This window comes from Gobio gobio (assembly GCF_949357685.1).
Source record: "Gobio gobio genome assembly, chromosome: 11".
Lineage (NCBI taxonomy): Eukaryota > Metazoa > Chordata > Actinopteri > Cypriniformes > Gobionidae > Gobio > Gobio gobio.
In genome coordinates, this window is record NC_137104.1 from 43,843,091 (window position 1) to 43,856,065 (window position 12,975).

The following is a 12,975-nucleotide window of genomic DNA, read 5'->3' on the forward strand; positions in this document are numbered from 1 at the left end:
AATTCGAGTCGAATGATGGAGGTTGAGCATTATGTGTGAAATGTATCATGGCTAATGGAAGACAAATGTTGCTTCTCGTTTCTTTTACCATGGCTTTCATTTAAGGGTTTAGTCGCATTCTCAGTGTTCGGAAGTCCCCAGAGATACGATTCGCACACCAGAAGTCAAGGCCTGGCCTGTGTGCGTGTGTTCGCGAGTAGCATTAACGCCGAACTGGTAATTTAGCACTTACGTGCAAATGCTTTACAAATGTCATCTACTACCCTTGAGTTTCCACTGACAACTGCTCCGGCTCTGACAGTCAGTGAGAAAGGGAGGCGGTGGAGGAAAAGAATGAGAGATAAGGAAAAGAGAAGGCCACCTACAGACTCACATTCGTTTCTCACTCCAGCCCACATTTAGCACTCTCAATAACAATTGCGTTTTTCTGAGTAAACAACCTTGAAGAACATTCTGTCATGTTCGATCCGTATGCTGTGACACTGACACTTTGCTCCGCACAAATGAGCTAGATTTTCAACATCTGATGGACACATGCCCTTCTCTGCAAAAGGTTATTGTTCTCTCTATATTTATGTATGGCTGTTAAACTGCAAACAATGGTGGTTGCCTGTTACTTTTTTCATCAAGTTCATCTTCGTCATGGCAGGAGGGGCGCAGGAATCATTCAACGCTATTTTTTTATTTTTATGGAATAACCTCTGAGCTTCACTTTATCGCACCATGTAAATCGTCAAACTTAAAGCCACAATATGTAATTTTTCGCCGCTAGAGGTCGGTTATTTAAAACAAAGGCATATCTTGATGACGCCTGGGTTTTGCTGAGCTTTTATTATGCCGCATACGAGCGTTTCCAATTTTTCCAGTCATACGCAGCGCTGTTTTATCATATTAGATACATTATTTGAGTGTGTTGAAAGTTATGTTATAATGCTGTGCGTTCGCTCGGCGGCTACTATGAGACACTTCTGCAGTAAGCTAGATCGATATTAGGCGTGGTAAAACATGGTACTCGCGGTAAATCATGAAAACTAGATTTAAACAATAAGACCGTTTTGAGCTATATTATTTTCTGTCGATGAATGTATCCAAACAGTTGCTCACCTGTCTGATAAAACACATATTAAAGCGTCTTTGGTGTTTCCATGCTTTCTACAAAATAAAAATCGAGGGTAACGCGGGTATGATGTCATTGATAGGCGACGCACGGACACGGTCCATGTCCTGATTAAAATGGTTTATTTCTCTGGATTTAAACATTCTTGGAAACATTTGGGAGAACGTACACAAGTCAACAAAATATATGACATTGCTCTAGTGTTTTTTGGATATTTTAATCCAAAAATCTTACTTGTTATGCCTTTAAGAAAATGACAGAATCATAAATGTATCAAAAGATTTAATGCATGAATAACTTTATGGTGCTTGAACTCTATCCATGTTCACTGTAAAAACAGCAGCTGTGATATTCTGCTGAACTCCACTGAAGAGAGAAAGACATTTGGGTTTGAAACAACATGACGAAGAGTAAATAATAACAGATTTTCACTTTCTGGGTGAACTATTACTCACTAAGTGACACAACAGCCCTTAATAAAAGCAATTTTTTTGCATTGTCAACTTTGAGGAACGTTAGACCACCACTGACGACGGCTTTTATTGGTTTTCGGTCTGTTTCTGTGGGACAACATGTCAACGGCACCTCGCTATGTTAGCCGAGATCGGACGGCGTTGGCGGTCTCCGCAGCAACGCCGCAGTGACGCCAGTCCCGGCACAAACGGTGAGTGGGCGTGGCTACGCACGCTCTCCGCCCCTACCTCCCCCGCTTAGCGTGGGCGGCCCCGTGTGGCTGGAAGAACGAAACACGACACCCCGATAGAAGAGGAGGAGGGAGGGGGCAGAGACGGGAGAGAGAGTTGCACGGAGTGAGTGGAAAAAGAAAAAGTCCGTGGAAAGAGAGGGAGAAAAGTGGATCGGTCATTTCTGCCTTCTCGTTTGTTTTGATTTTGTCGGCTTCGCCTCGTGTTTCAACGTGAAGGCTTGAATATGCAACTTCGAAGCGTATATAAAGTAATCAGGAGTTCAGCGCGGACACGAACCTCCTCCATCGGCACGACGCGCTCCGATATCTGACCGTAAAAGAGCGAGTCTGTCCGGCCACAAGGCAACAACGTCCTCCACGTTGGGGAGGAAAAACAAAACACGAAAACTCCAAACAAACCGGGGGAGGACGAGTGAAGGGGCTGGATTTGAGGAGGAAAAAGTTTACAGAGGAGTTTTGTGTGCAATCCTGAGCTCACCGAGAGGAAGAAGTTCATTTCATCTCTCTCTCTCTTTCTCACTCACTCTCTTTCTCAGTTAGCACGACTGCTAAGCTATACTCTCCAACATGAAGACCCCGGGCGATACGGGTAAGTTTGCCCACACAACAACACCAGGTCGATTTAAACCAACTTTAGATTGCTGTAATAAGAAAAACAAGAGGCTAAAACGTGTTTTAGTGAGTTTTGTCGTTTTAGCTGAGTTTCTCTCTGCATATGCATCCCGCTAATTCCCCTTAGATTAGGTGATGTGTTTGTAATATTCGTGTTTGAAACGACTCTGACTCAAATGCTAAAAGTCACAGTAGTGCGTTAACGTTACTATGTTGTTTTGAAAGCCTTGCAAAGTTGAAAGGAAGAACATCCAGGGAGCTAACGTTAGTTGACAAAGTTAGTTTTAACGAGTTTTGGATAAGTCGTCTGTTTTTGTGTAGGCTATACTGATATTGTAGGACATTTGCTGTTTTTCTTTGTCTAGCTGTCATTCTGTCTTTTTTCGCTTACCTGAAAACGTTCGCGTATAGGGATTAAAATCGATATTTGGGAACACGCACAAGTTTTCACAACTTTTGAGCCGTGCCGACTTAGACAGCAGTGGCTGTTTTACATATGATTCACATAATAAACGTGTTTATCACGCTTCCAGGTGCTTCACGCTTTATGAGAAAATGTAAAGGTGTTTAAAATGGCTTTATAACCGCCTGTGTTGATCCAGTATGGCATCCACCATTTGCGAGCAACTTTCAGCCATTTGGCCCTGAGAAAGTGGCATCCCATCACAGCGCCTCTCTGTGTGTGCTGGAGGATTTTACACATATATTGCACATTTCTGCTTTGTTTGTGTTTACTGTTGTATTTTGTTCATTTATAGAGTGTTATGTCTAAAAATGTAAAGGTAAACGTCACGTGAATGCGTTACTTGATTCCAGGTCGTTAAATAAGTCCCGCTTTCCTTTGTTTACTTTGTATGGCTCGTTTTGCTTAAGCTGACAGTCACTTTTACTTGCTTGGTCTGGTTGTTTGAAAAGCTCAACATTTTTCTGTGACCCTTAAATAGGCAGGAACATAATACAAATGTTACTTTAGGGTTTACAGTGTGCAATTGTAATATAAATACCAACATGTCAAAGATTTCAGCTCAAGTTACTGTTAGATAAAGATAGTGAGTTGATACATCTGAGTAGCTGAGCCCTGTTCATCTGTTATCATAAAACCGTTTTGTGGTAGTCTTGCATTGTAATCTGTGCCTTACAAGCACTTGCTTCATAGTAATCTGGTGAATATTCATCTAGTTGTATGGAAAAATGCTGGCAGTTCATGTCAGTTTAGTCTCTGTTGGGTGTCTGAGCTCCACCAACGCTGAAGTCGTGGTCTTATGCATTAAACCATTAGCTAATTCTTCCATTCGTCCTCCCCCTCATTTGGTCTGCAGTATAAAGTAACCCTTCTTATGGTATGGTAGAAGTTTTCCATGTTGTGCGTCGTGTCTGGGACGCAAGTCTGCGTTTTCGTGTAGGCGTGCAGAGGTGGGGTTCTGCACACGCTTACCAACTCATGTCAACTCCAAACAGATTGGGATTTTAAAGGTAACAGAGTATCCAATCTTAGCTCTCTTAGTTGTTTTCATTGATCCCAGAGCATTCCAGTTCCTGCAAGTGCATTGTGGGTAAATATTTCCAACTTGCAGGTCAGGTATGCTCATGAATTAATTTTGACCATCACCCAACCTTTTAGTTTAAGATTGGACAGTACTTAGAAGAGTTTGTACAAACGGAAATGATACGGTTAGTCTTTGTGCTATATCAGATTGTTCCTTTTAGGCGAGGTGTTCCCCGCCCAGGACACCTAGGCTTTGTGTTGGAGCGACGAGATCGGCCCCTTTCTTTTGAATAGCTACTTTGCCACCCGAGGGATTAAATAGTCACCTAAAGCAGCTATTTTACCTGCCGGTTACTAGTATTGTCATGGTATGAATTCGCTGCCATACTCCTTTGATCACATTTGAGATATTTGTACACTGTTATTTGAGTATTTTCTAGCATATTTTTGGCCTAGATCACAGAAAAACCTCTGCTGTTAAAGTTCCAATGTGCTTCTGGCTAGGGTTTATGCAAAAAGATACACCGTTGCATCAGTTGATTGCACTTTGGCACTCTGTTTGGCGTCAACTCTCGCCCAGCTAAGCAAGATATCTGTCTGTCTGCCTTGTAGGCCAATAAGTGGCCTATTTTTGGTGCCTTTTTCCAATTGCGTTATTCATTATATCAACAGTTTGCCACATGTGGGTCTCACATCTGGAACCGGGCTCTCTGTTGTCTCTTCCAGCGTATGAAGTTTAAGGGACCCACATGGGCAATTAGCCAGCGCTTTGGGAGGGTGGCGGTGGGTGCCATTATTTTTTCAAAGGAGGGTCTGGGTCAGGGTGGGCTGAGCGTAGGTGTTGGTGTATAATTTCTCTTTCGCTCTAAGGTATGATTCACTGTTCCATTGGCAAGAACGTGCCATGGGTGTTTCTTTTTTTGTGAGGAACTGTTTGGATGTTTTTGCGTGTAGTTTTCTTGCTTTTCCCCCCTCTTTGTGTTAGGACAAGTAGATAAGTAGCAGTTAATGCTGTACTAAATTCATCCCGTTTGTAAACACTGCTTTTCCATAACAAACCATCTAGTATGGAGGAACCTTTTGTTTCAAATGTTTGGACATGAGATTCTTTACAGACAACTGGTCTTGCTTTTTAGGTTAACATCATGTAATCAGGCTTTCTTAGTTGTGTGATTTAGACTGTCTAGAGTCAGTCAGGAAGTGTGCATGCGATTGGATGATGTGTTTTATGTGGCTCTGCAGATTGGCTGTGTTTCCTGGCCTGTGTTTTTTTCCTGGAAACACGTGTAGACAAACATCTAACCAGCTGCACAGTTAGACCTATAGTGACATGTTAATTTACTTTCTCTCTTAAAATTGAGCTGCCGTGGCTCTTTTCAGATTATTTCGAGAATTATCCCAGCAGAAGTGAAGTGTAGATATCACCTACCAACCCCCCCATTAAATAGACCCTGGAGTTAGTATTTTTCCATTTGCAAAAGTGACTTTTGCCAGTGCTAAAGCTAGTTCAAATACAAACCTCTGTACTAAAAGTTCTGCTTAAAACATAGATAGTATTTAAAGTAGGAAGGCTTGTCATGAGTGTCATTGGAAATCCCGTTGGGTTTGTCCAAGGCATTTTCTGGCATCAAAAGATGGATCCAATCACTGACCTGAATAATGTCTCATCTTAGTTCAAAAGGGCTGGATATATCTCTTCTTCTTTTTTTATCTCTCTAGAGTCAGTCTCGTTTGCTTTCCTGTCTGTAGTCTCAGATCAATAGCTTTCTCAGTCTGATTCAAGCTAGTTTTCTCGAAATACAGAGTTGGATCTTATGATGAGCAATACGGCTTGTATTAGCGACTTCTTCGCTTTCTTTGTTTCTGTACTCAGGTGGTGTAAAGTTCAGGTGCTGCTGTGTCATCTAACAGCATACCTTTCTTTAATCTGCTTTTCAAAACTCAGGTGCCCATGTTTCTAATGCCGTGCAGCTGGGTTTTTGTGCCAAGCAGGTTGCTAACCGAGGTTTGAGCTCAACCGACTTGTGGAGTGTTGTGTCTAGTGGCGACCACGGTTTGGTGGGAACTCTGAGGTTTTGTCGAGACTGCGGCTGACAGTTTTCCCCCTGTGTGTGTGTTTGTCTGTGTGAGCGTGTGGCTTTGGCCGTCATTTTGGTGTGTGTGTGTGTGTGTGTGTGTGTGTGTGTGTGGTCACGCTCGTGTAACAATTTGTGAGTTTGCGATGTGTATACTTTCCCTGACATTTTCAAGAGCGTTCCCCTTTGGAGTTTGTGCCCAGGCTTATGGTGAGGAAAGTTGTGAAGTGTTAGGGACCATTCAAACGTTTATTTTCAGTTTTGAACTCTCTGAAAAGGGAAAACTAAAAATATCTTGTTGGGTTACTAGGTTGGGAAAATTTGTTGTTGTCGTCAGAAAATGCCACAAATGGGGTTTATGTCACGTTATATTGCGCACTGCAGACAAACAAACTATGGCAAATAATCAAAGACACTTGTCTAATCTCTCTATCTCTCATTTGAATGATTACAAAATCCTATTTACTGTAGTAAAATCAATATTTTCAAATTGTTCGTCAAACGATACAGTTCCTGTGCAAATCCTTGTTTCATGTTTTCTTTTTTATACAGAATATTTGCGACCTAAATACTTTTTCAATGTAGTTTTATAAATGAGAGTTCTTTAGAATGCATGATTAGGGATGGATGATACAGTTAAAAAAAAGTGATTTGCAGAGTTTTGAGCTTCTTATGCCATGAGTTTTGAATTATTTTATTTTAGGTGACATGTCAAGATGAAGATAGCCTCAGATTCTGACATTGTATTAAAATACTACTACTAATACGGCATGTCTTTTAACTAGGCCTGTCGCGATTGGTCGAGACAATCGACTGCGTTGACGCTTTTAATTAGTCGACGTCAATATTTTTAGTCGACTGGGTCAGTTGGGTACGATATGAAATTGTGTTAGTACCGGTACTTTAAAAATGACAGCACTCTAATAAGGGCAGTATTTCTTAATTTGCGTCTGTGTGACAACAGGAGTGAGGACGTGTGTGTGAGCTCTGCTTCCACCGTTCACTAAACAATGGAAGAAGAACAGTCAAATATATACGCGCAGCTCAGGAAAAAGAAAGCAACAGAAAAGTGTGGCATGGCCGGGACGTGCTCGCGCGCGCTGCCGGACTTTGACCTGAGGCGTGCGCAGCCGTGCACACACCTTTCACTCAGACATATCGCAACGCCAGTTTCGCGGATTATTGGGTTTGAATGGTAAAAAGTATGTACAAATGCTCGTCCTGGCGAGTATTCGGGTTAACGCAGTCGGATTTGTCTTTAGTGAACATATACAGAGTTGAATGAGAAATCAGGTGTTGCTATGAATTTGGTCCGTGCAGCTCTTAAAGGGCCGGACCTAATATTCTGTGTGAAGCAGGGCAGGAACATGCCGGCCAAGTGAGTTTTTGGGGTTTTTTAACCCTAAAATAATGATAAAACAATGAATAGTAAGTTGTCATATTATTCAATTACTTTTACATTTTTTTGCCATGGTATAGATTCAGTATTGGTATTGAGGTATTTTAGTCTGGTATCGTATCGAAGTCATAATTTTGGTATCGTGACAACACTATTCTATATTAAAAAGTATTTGCTGGTTTTCTCTTTTTTTATGTTGGTTTACAAATTTGTACCTTTTTACTCTTTTAGTTTTACATTTTGTCAAGGGCTTGCTTACATTTATACTTTTTTATAGTACACTACTGAAGGCCAACGTTGTAAGTTTAATTAAATGTTTTTAAGTAAAATTGTCAAGAATTATTGTGATAAATTAGTCGATAGATTCATCAATATAAAAATAGTCGTTAGTGGCAGCCCTACTTTTAACACAAGACCTTTTGTTTTTTCCGGTTGCGCTCAGTTAATCAGTTTTCCTATTTTCCTAGATTGTTTTATGTTGGGCACATGTATCTGATAGAATGATTTATTAAAATCATTTTATGGGTATATATATATTTAAAAAGCTGTTTTCCACTAAATAGCTGTAATATAGTTAACTTTTTTTCTCCATAGTTTTTGTAGTGAGCTACGTTTTCGAGAGTTTCAGCTTGTAGTTTGGTCACAGTTTTTATTTTTAGTTGTACTGAACTACTTCATTTGAATGTCTTCTATAGATTCTGTTCTAGGGGTTACAGCAAGATAAAAATGCGACGATATGTATCATTGATGTAAACTATATGTTTTGCGATATAGAGTTCATCTGAGACGTATCTTACTGTATTTATAAGGTATAATTCACCCAAAAACACAAATTCTGTCATCATTTACTCCCTCATGTTGTTTCAAATCTATAATATTTTCGTTTAACTTCCAAACACAAATGAAGATATTTTTTTATAAAACCTGAGAGATTTCTGTCCCTTAAATTCCATTCCTCTAAAATGTAAAAGATCCAAAAAAACCTCAAAGGCAATCGAGTGGTTAATCCAAACAGATTTACAACAATGCGCATACTGTAGTAAACACGGACATACAAATGCTTGCGTGATGTGCGAGAACAACATGAGTGTGAATAAATGCAGAATTTAAATGTTTGGATATACTAACCATTTACATTTTGGGAATAGTCATTTTGACACGCTTTCTTGCGTTTAGAGCTGTGATTGATTGCATTGATCATCTGAAGCGCAAACATTTAAATCATCAAATCACATTTAGTTTCAGTAGAATGATAATTCAAAGCATTTTAGATGGTTTATTCTTATATGTTTAGTGCATTAATAGCGGGAGAGGCAGGACATAGCGATCACCCGAAGAGTCTGCTTGCATTGAAAGTGGAAAAAATGATGTTTACGAAGTTTCAGTGACATTACTACATTAAACTACTTTAATATAATGTATAATAATGAGATGGGAGAATATTTGTGGGTCCTGATGATGATAATAATAATAATATTAAAAAACATTGCTGCTTTATTTGGCTTATAAATATGCGATAGTATCGTATCGCGATTTGTATCAAATCGTGACGAGTGTATCATTACACCCCTAATAGATTATTTAAACTATTATTTTTGTCATAAATATGAATCCAAGTGTTTTTTGTGACAATGGTGCACCCCTTTCCCATAATATGGTTGTAATGAAGACAAGAAGTCACGGTTGAAGTGTGGGTTTTGTGTGTGTATGTATGTGCAGCACATAGTTTATTAGTGGGGCCCAGACCCCCCACATTCCACTTTAATGGCTGCTGTCTGTGTTGCATTACACACACGCACACACACACACACACACACCAGCCTACGCTCAAAGAGGAGGCACACACACACACACGTTCCTAATTCTCACAGTTGTGCGCTCTCTCCGTCTCTTGAGCTGCCATCTTTGTGGTGACGCCACTTTGACTCGCTCCCACTTTTATTTTTATGCAACCAATTTATTTTTGCAGGCAGGATCCAGTGCCGGTGCAGTATGGCTGGGAATAGAGACAAAGAGGAAGAGAGACAGTGATCATGATTGATACTACATAGGGGTCATGCAGGTTCGGTCTGGGCTCGTGATCTGAGTCACGGAGGTCTGTGTGGAGGAGAGAGTGCTTTCAGAACCTGTCAGTGGGTTTCCGATTCCGTGTAGGCCACTGAATGTGGCGGTGGAACTTTCTGCCACTTTTGCAGAACAGTGGAAATTAGAGTAATAAAAGAGAAATTATTTTACGTTTTCGGTGGCATTCTGATGTCTCGTGGCGCTTAGGTGATTTCCAGACCCTTGAACCATGTGGTTTCAAGTAGAACGACATATAAAGTCATGCCGGCCTCAATGGGACATTTAGCCTAATTCTAACTTCGTCGACAGCTAGTGACTGTGACTGACATGTGGCCATGCATAGTTTGCGGAGGCTTGATGTCTGTGCGCTAATGGAAAGCTTGTAAATGAAAGGCCCATTAGCAGCGAGGGAAAGGATTGGCGAGGGTTTTTGGTGCTGCAGTCTTGGCCCAGGGTGGGAGAGAAAACAAGGAGCGACCGTGGAGACGGCGTTCTAATCCCACAGCTGGAGCCACGCCGTGTGCCGCCAGCAACTGTGTGTGTGCATGTGCGTTCGTCTTTGGAGGAAAATGAAAGTGAAGCCCGAGTCTAGAGACCTAACCACAACACAGAACTTGAAAAGAGGCAATCTATTGACTTCTCGTTCTCTGCCCCACACCGCCACCTCTTTTTCCACTCCATCATGTGCTTGATCTCTTTTGTGATCTTGCATTGTTGCTCGTTCTTAATTCCAGATGGGTGGTATCGCCGTTGAATGCGTAACGCTCTACAGTCATTGTTGTACTCTTCGAAATAGTGTGTAGGAAACTACGTAATACTATGATATGGAGGTGGAAAGTGGAATTAAAGTCAACATGAAATCAAAATTGACTCCTATTTACTTTCTAAATACACACTCCTGGTTTTAAAGTGCTTGATTGAGCTGTACCCTATTTAAATTTGATACATTTTTGAACTTAAAGGATTATTCACTTTAAAATGAAAATTACCCCATGATTTACTAACCCTCAAGCCATCCTAGGTGTATATGACATTCTTCTTTCTGATGAACACAATCAGTTATATTAATAAATATTCTGACACTTCCAAGCTTTATAATAGGGATGCACGAATCCAGATTTTTGGGGTTCGGCTGAATACCGAATCCACTGGTTGGATTCTGCCGAAACCGAATACCGCATCTTACTCCCATCCTCAGTCCATTATCACAGTAAACACATTAATGAAGTAAACAACGTTCACAGCAGTGTATATTTAATTTTAATTTAAAAAAAGAAAGAAAAGAATGGGCAAAATTATGCCAGGGTGACTGTCCTCCCTTTGCCATACCCGAAGTTGCTGCATTTTGTCTGTAGATACCTTTATGCACAATTTGTATTCTTTCGGATGTTTCATACGCAAATGTTTCAACAGCGGCTATTGTTTGCAAATTGAACATGTAGCTCGACTTGAATCGCCTTCTTTTGACTGAAAGTACTGCCAAACAACACGTTTTCTGTTCACGAGTTCCATTTTCACTTTCTCACCTACTGCTTACGAATGGTCCACCCATTAAACACCTTCCCATAATCAACGACGGCGTCATTACGTCGACCAGCGGAGCACGCGTAGTGCGAGCCTAAGGTTCGGTTCGGTGGAAAAAAATTCTAAGGTTCGGCAGAAACCGAACCCCGTCAAAAAGCCCAATATTTGGCAGAAACCTAAACTGAATCCTGGATTCGGTGCATCCCTACTTTATAATGGCTCAAAAAGCACATCAATCCATCTTAAACATACTCCACCCAGCTCCGGGGGGTCATTAAAGGCTTTCTGAAGCAAATCAATGGGGTTTTGTAAGAAAAAATATCCATATTTTAAACTTTATAAAGTGAAATCTCTAGCTTCCACCAGACCGCCTTCCGCATTCAACTTAAGGAAAAAGCGTAACTGGCGCGACATATGACATCGAACGTAGCGTAAGTGTTTTGAAATGCGAGAGACGTTACACTTTCTGAGAAAGTTGAATACGGAAGGTGGTCTGGTGGAAGCTAGATATTTTACTTTATAAAGTTTTAAATATGGATATTTTTCTTACAAAACTCCATTGAGAACTTACTTGCATTACAAGTCAAAAACCCAACATGGTTTTATTGTTCTCACCTAGCTGCTTTTGAGCAGGTTTGCCCTACTTTTTGAATATTGTTGAATATTTTGTAAGTACAATTGTTTGCAAATGCCTTTTCATGTTGACTTTAAAGCTAAGATGCAAGTCATAGTTGTTGCCTGCTGTGGTTGGTCGTTAATGGGGGCGGTTGAGCGCACCAAACGTTGCCTCCAGGTCCCCATGGAGATATTCAGACACCTAGTCTCCTGTCTGCCACACTCTCACACTCGTTCACTTTTCTTTAGACATTCCACAACACATACACACACACACACACGCTTCTCAGCCAGGTCACACACATACAATATAGAGAATCACCTGGGGCCCAGATGACTGTCTCCTAGTCAGCCTTTGGTTTAAATGGTGCTTTCTTGCTGTTGATGTGGACCAATCACAGCTCTCAGCAGGGTGCCAGGGCATGAAATCAGACAATCACATTGCCATTTCACTTTATCAGACGTTGCATCATTGGCAAAATGCAAGCTTAGGTTTTCTTGAATGCTGGCTCCACCCGCTACTTCAAATACGGCACTCGAGGTTTGAATGATGCTGTTATGACCACAATTTAATCAACATTAGTGAACTCAACTGATTTTGCATATCAGTTGAATACTCATCCCCCATCCCCCAATTGACAGGTAAATCTCACAATAAGGACATCAACTGAGAATGTCTTCAAACATGTTGCAACAAGTAGCTGAGCTTTGTGTTAAATGCTATCTTTTAGACGTTGTTGCTGCAGAATTGTCTTAAATCCTGTTTTCAACATCATGGAAATTGCAGGGTTCACCGGCGAAGAAGCCTCGTTTTCAGCACGACAGAAACTTGCAAGGCTTTGCATTGCTGCAAGGGGTAGGTACGCCGTCTGTCGCAAGCTACAGCCACGTGGAAATGCCAGTAATAGAACAATGATCTCCGACAACTGGACGAGGAAGAATCAGAATAAAAAAGCCCACAACTAGGAGGGAGCACTGTTGAGAATTTAGTAAGCTGTCTTCTGACCAGACCAATAATAGGGAGCCAGGCGAGACAGACGCACACCATGTGTATTGCTCAGCTGAGTCAAAGTTTAAGTTTGTGTTGCTGTTTTCGGCCACTCTGGAGAAGAGCTCTCCTGGTCAGTCCTGCCCAACCCTGTATAATCTGGCATAGGCAGGGTGATGGCAGTTAAAATTAGCTGCTCTGAATGAGCTTGAAGCATCAAGGAGAAAACGCTGAGCTTGATTGTAGCCAGATTCAATCTGGCTGACTTCCACCTGCCCTCAAAGACCAGAAGGGTGAGGTTCACTTTAGCATTACCATGCACAATGTTGCTGGTTTAAAGCTCAGATTTAAAGGGGTATTTCACCTAAAAATGAAAATCTTGTTCTCTT

At 41.1% G+C, this 12,975-nt stretch overlaps 1 protein-coding gene across 2 annotated transcripts in view; it reads left to right on the forward strand.

The window, feature by feature from the left end:
- The first annotated feature begins 1,884 nt into the window (after positions 1–1,884).
- erf (Ets2 repressor factor) overlaps positions 1,885–12,975 on the forward strand; it is a 39,381-nt gene continuing 28,290 nt past the window's right edge. Inside the window, exon 1 of one of the 2 annotated variants that reach the window (XM_079829568.1) lies at positions 1,885–2,412. In XM_079829568.1, the coding sequence (XP_079685694.1) occupies positions 2,391–2,412 (22 nt within the window). In that variant the 5' untranslated portion in view covers positions 1,885–2,390. The remainder of the gene's footprint in view (positions 2,413–12,975) is intronic. The other variant, XM_079829569.1, reaches the window with a different exon arrangement.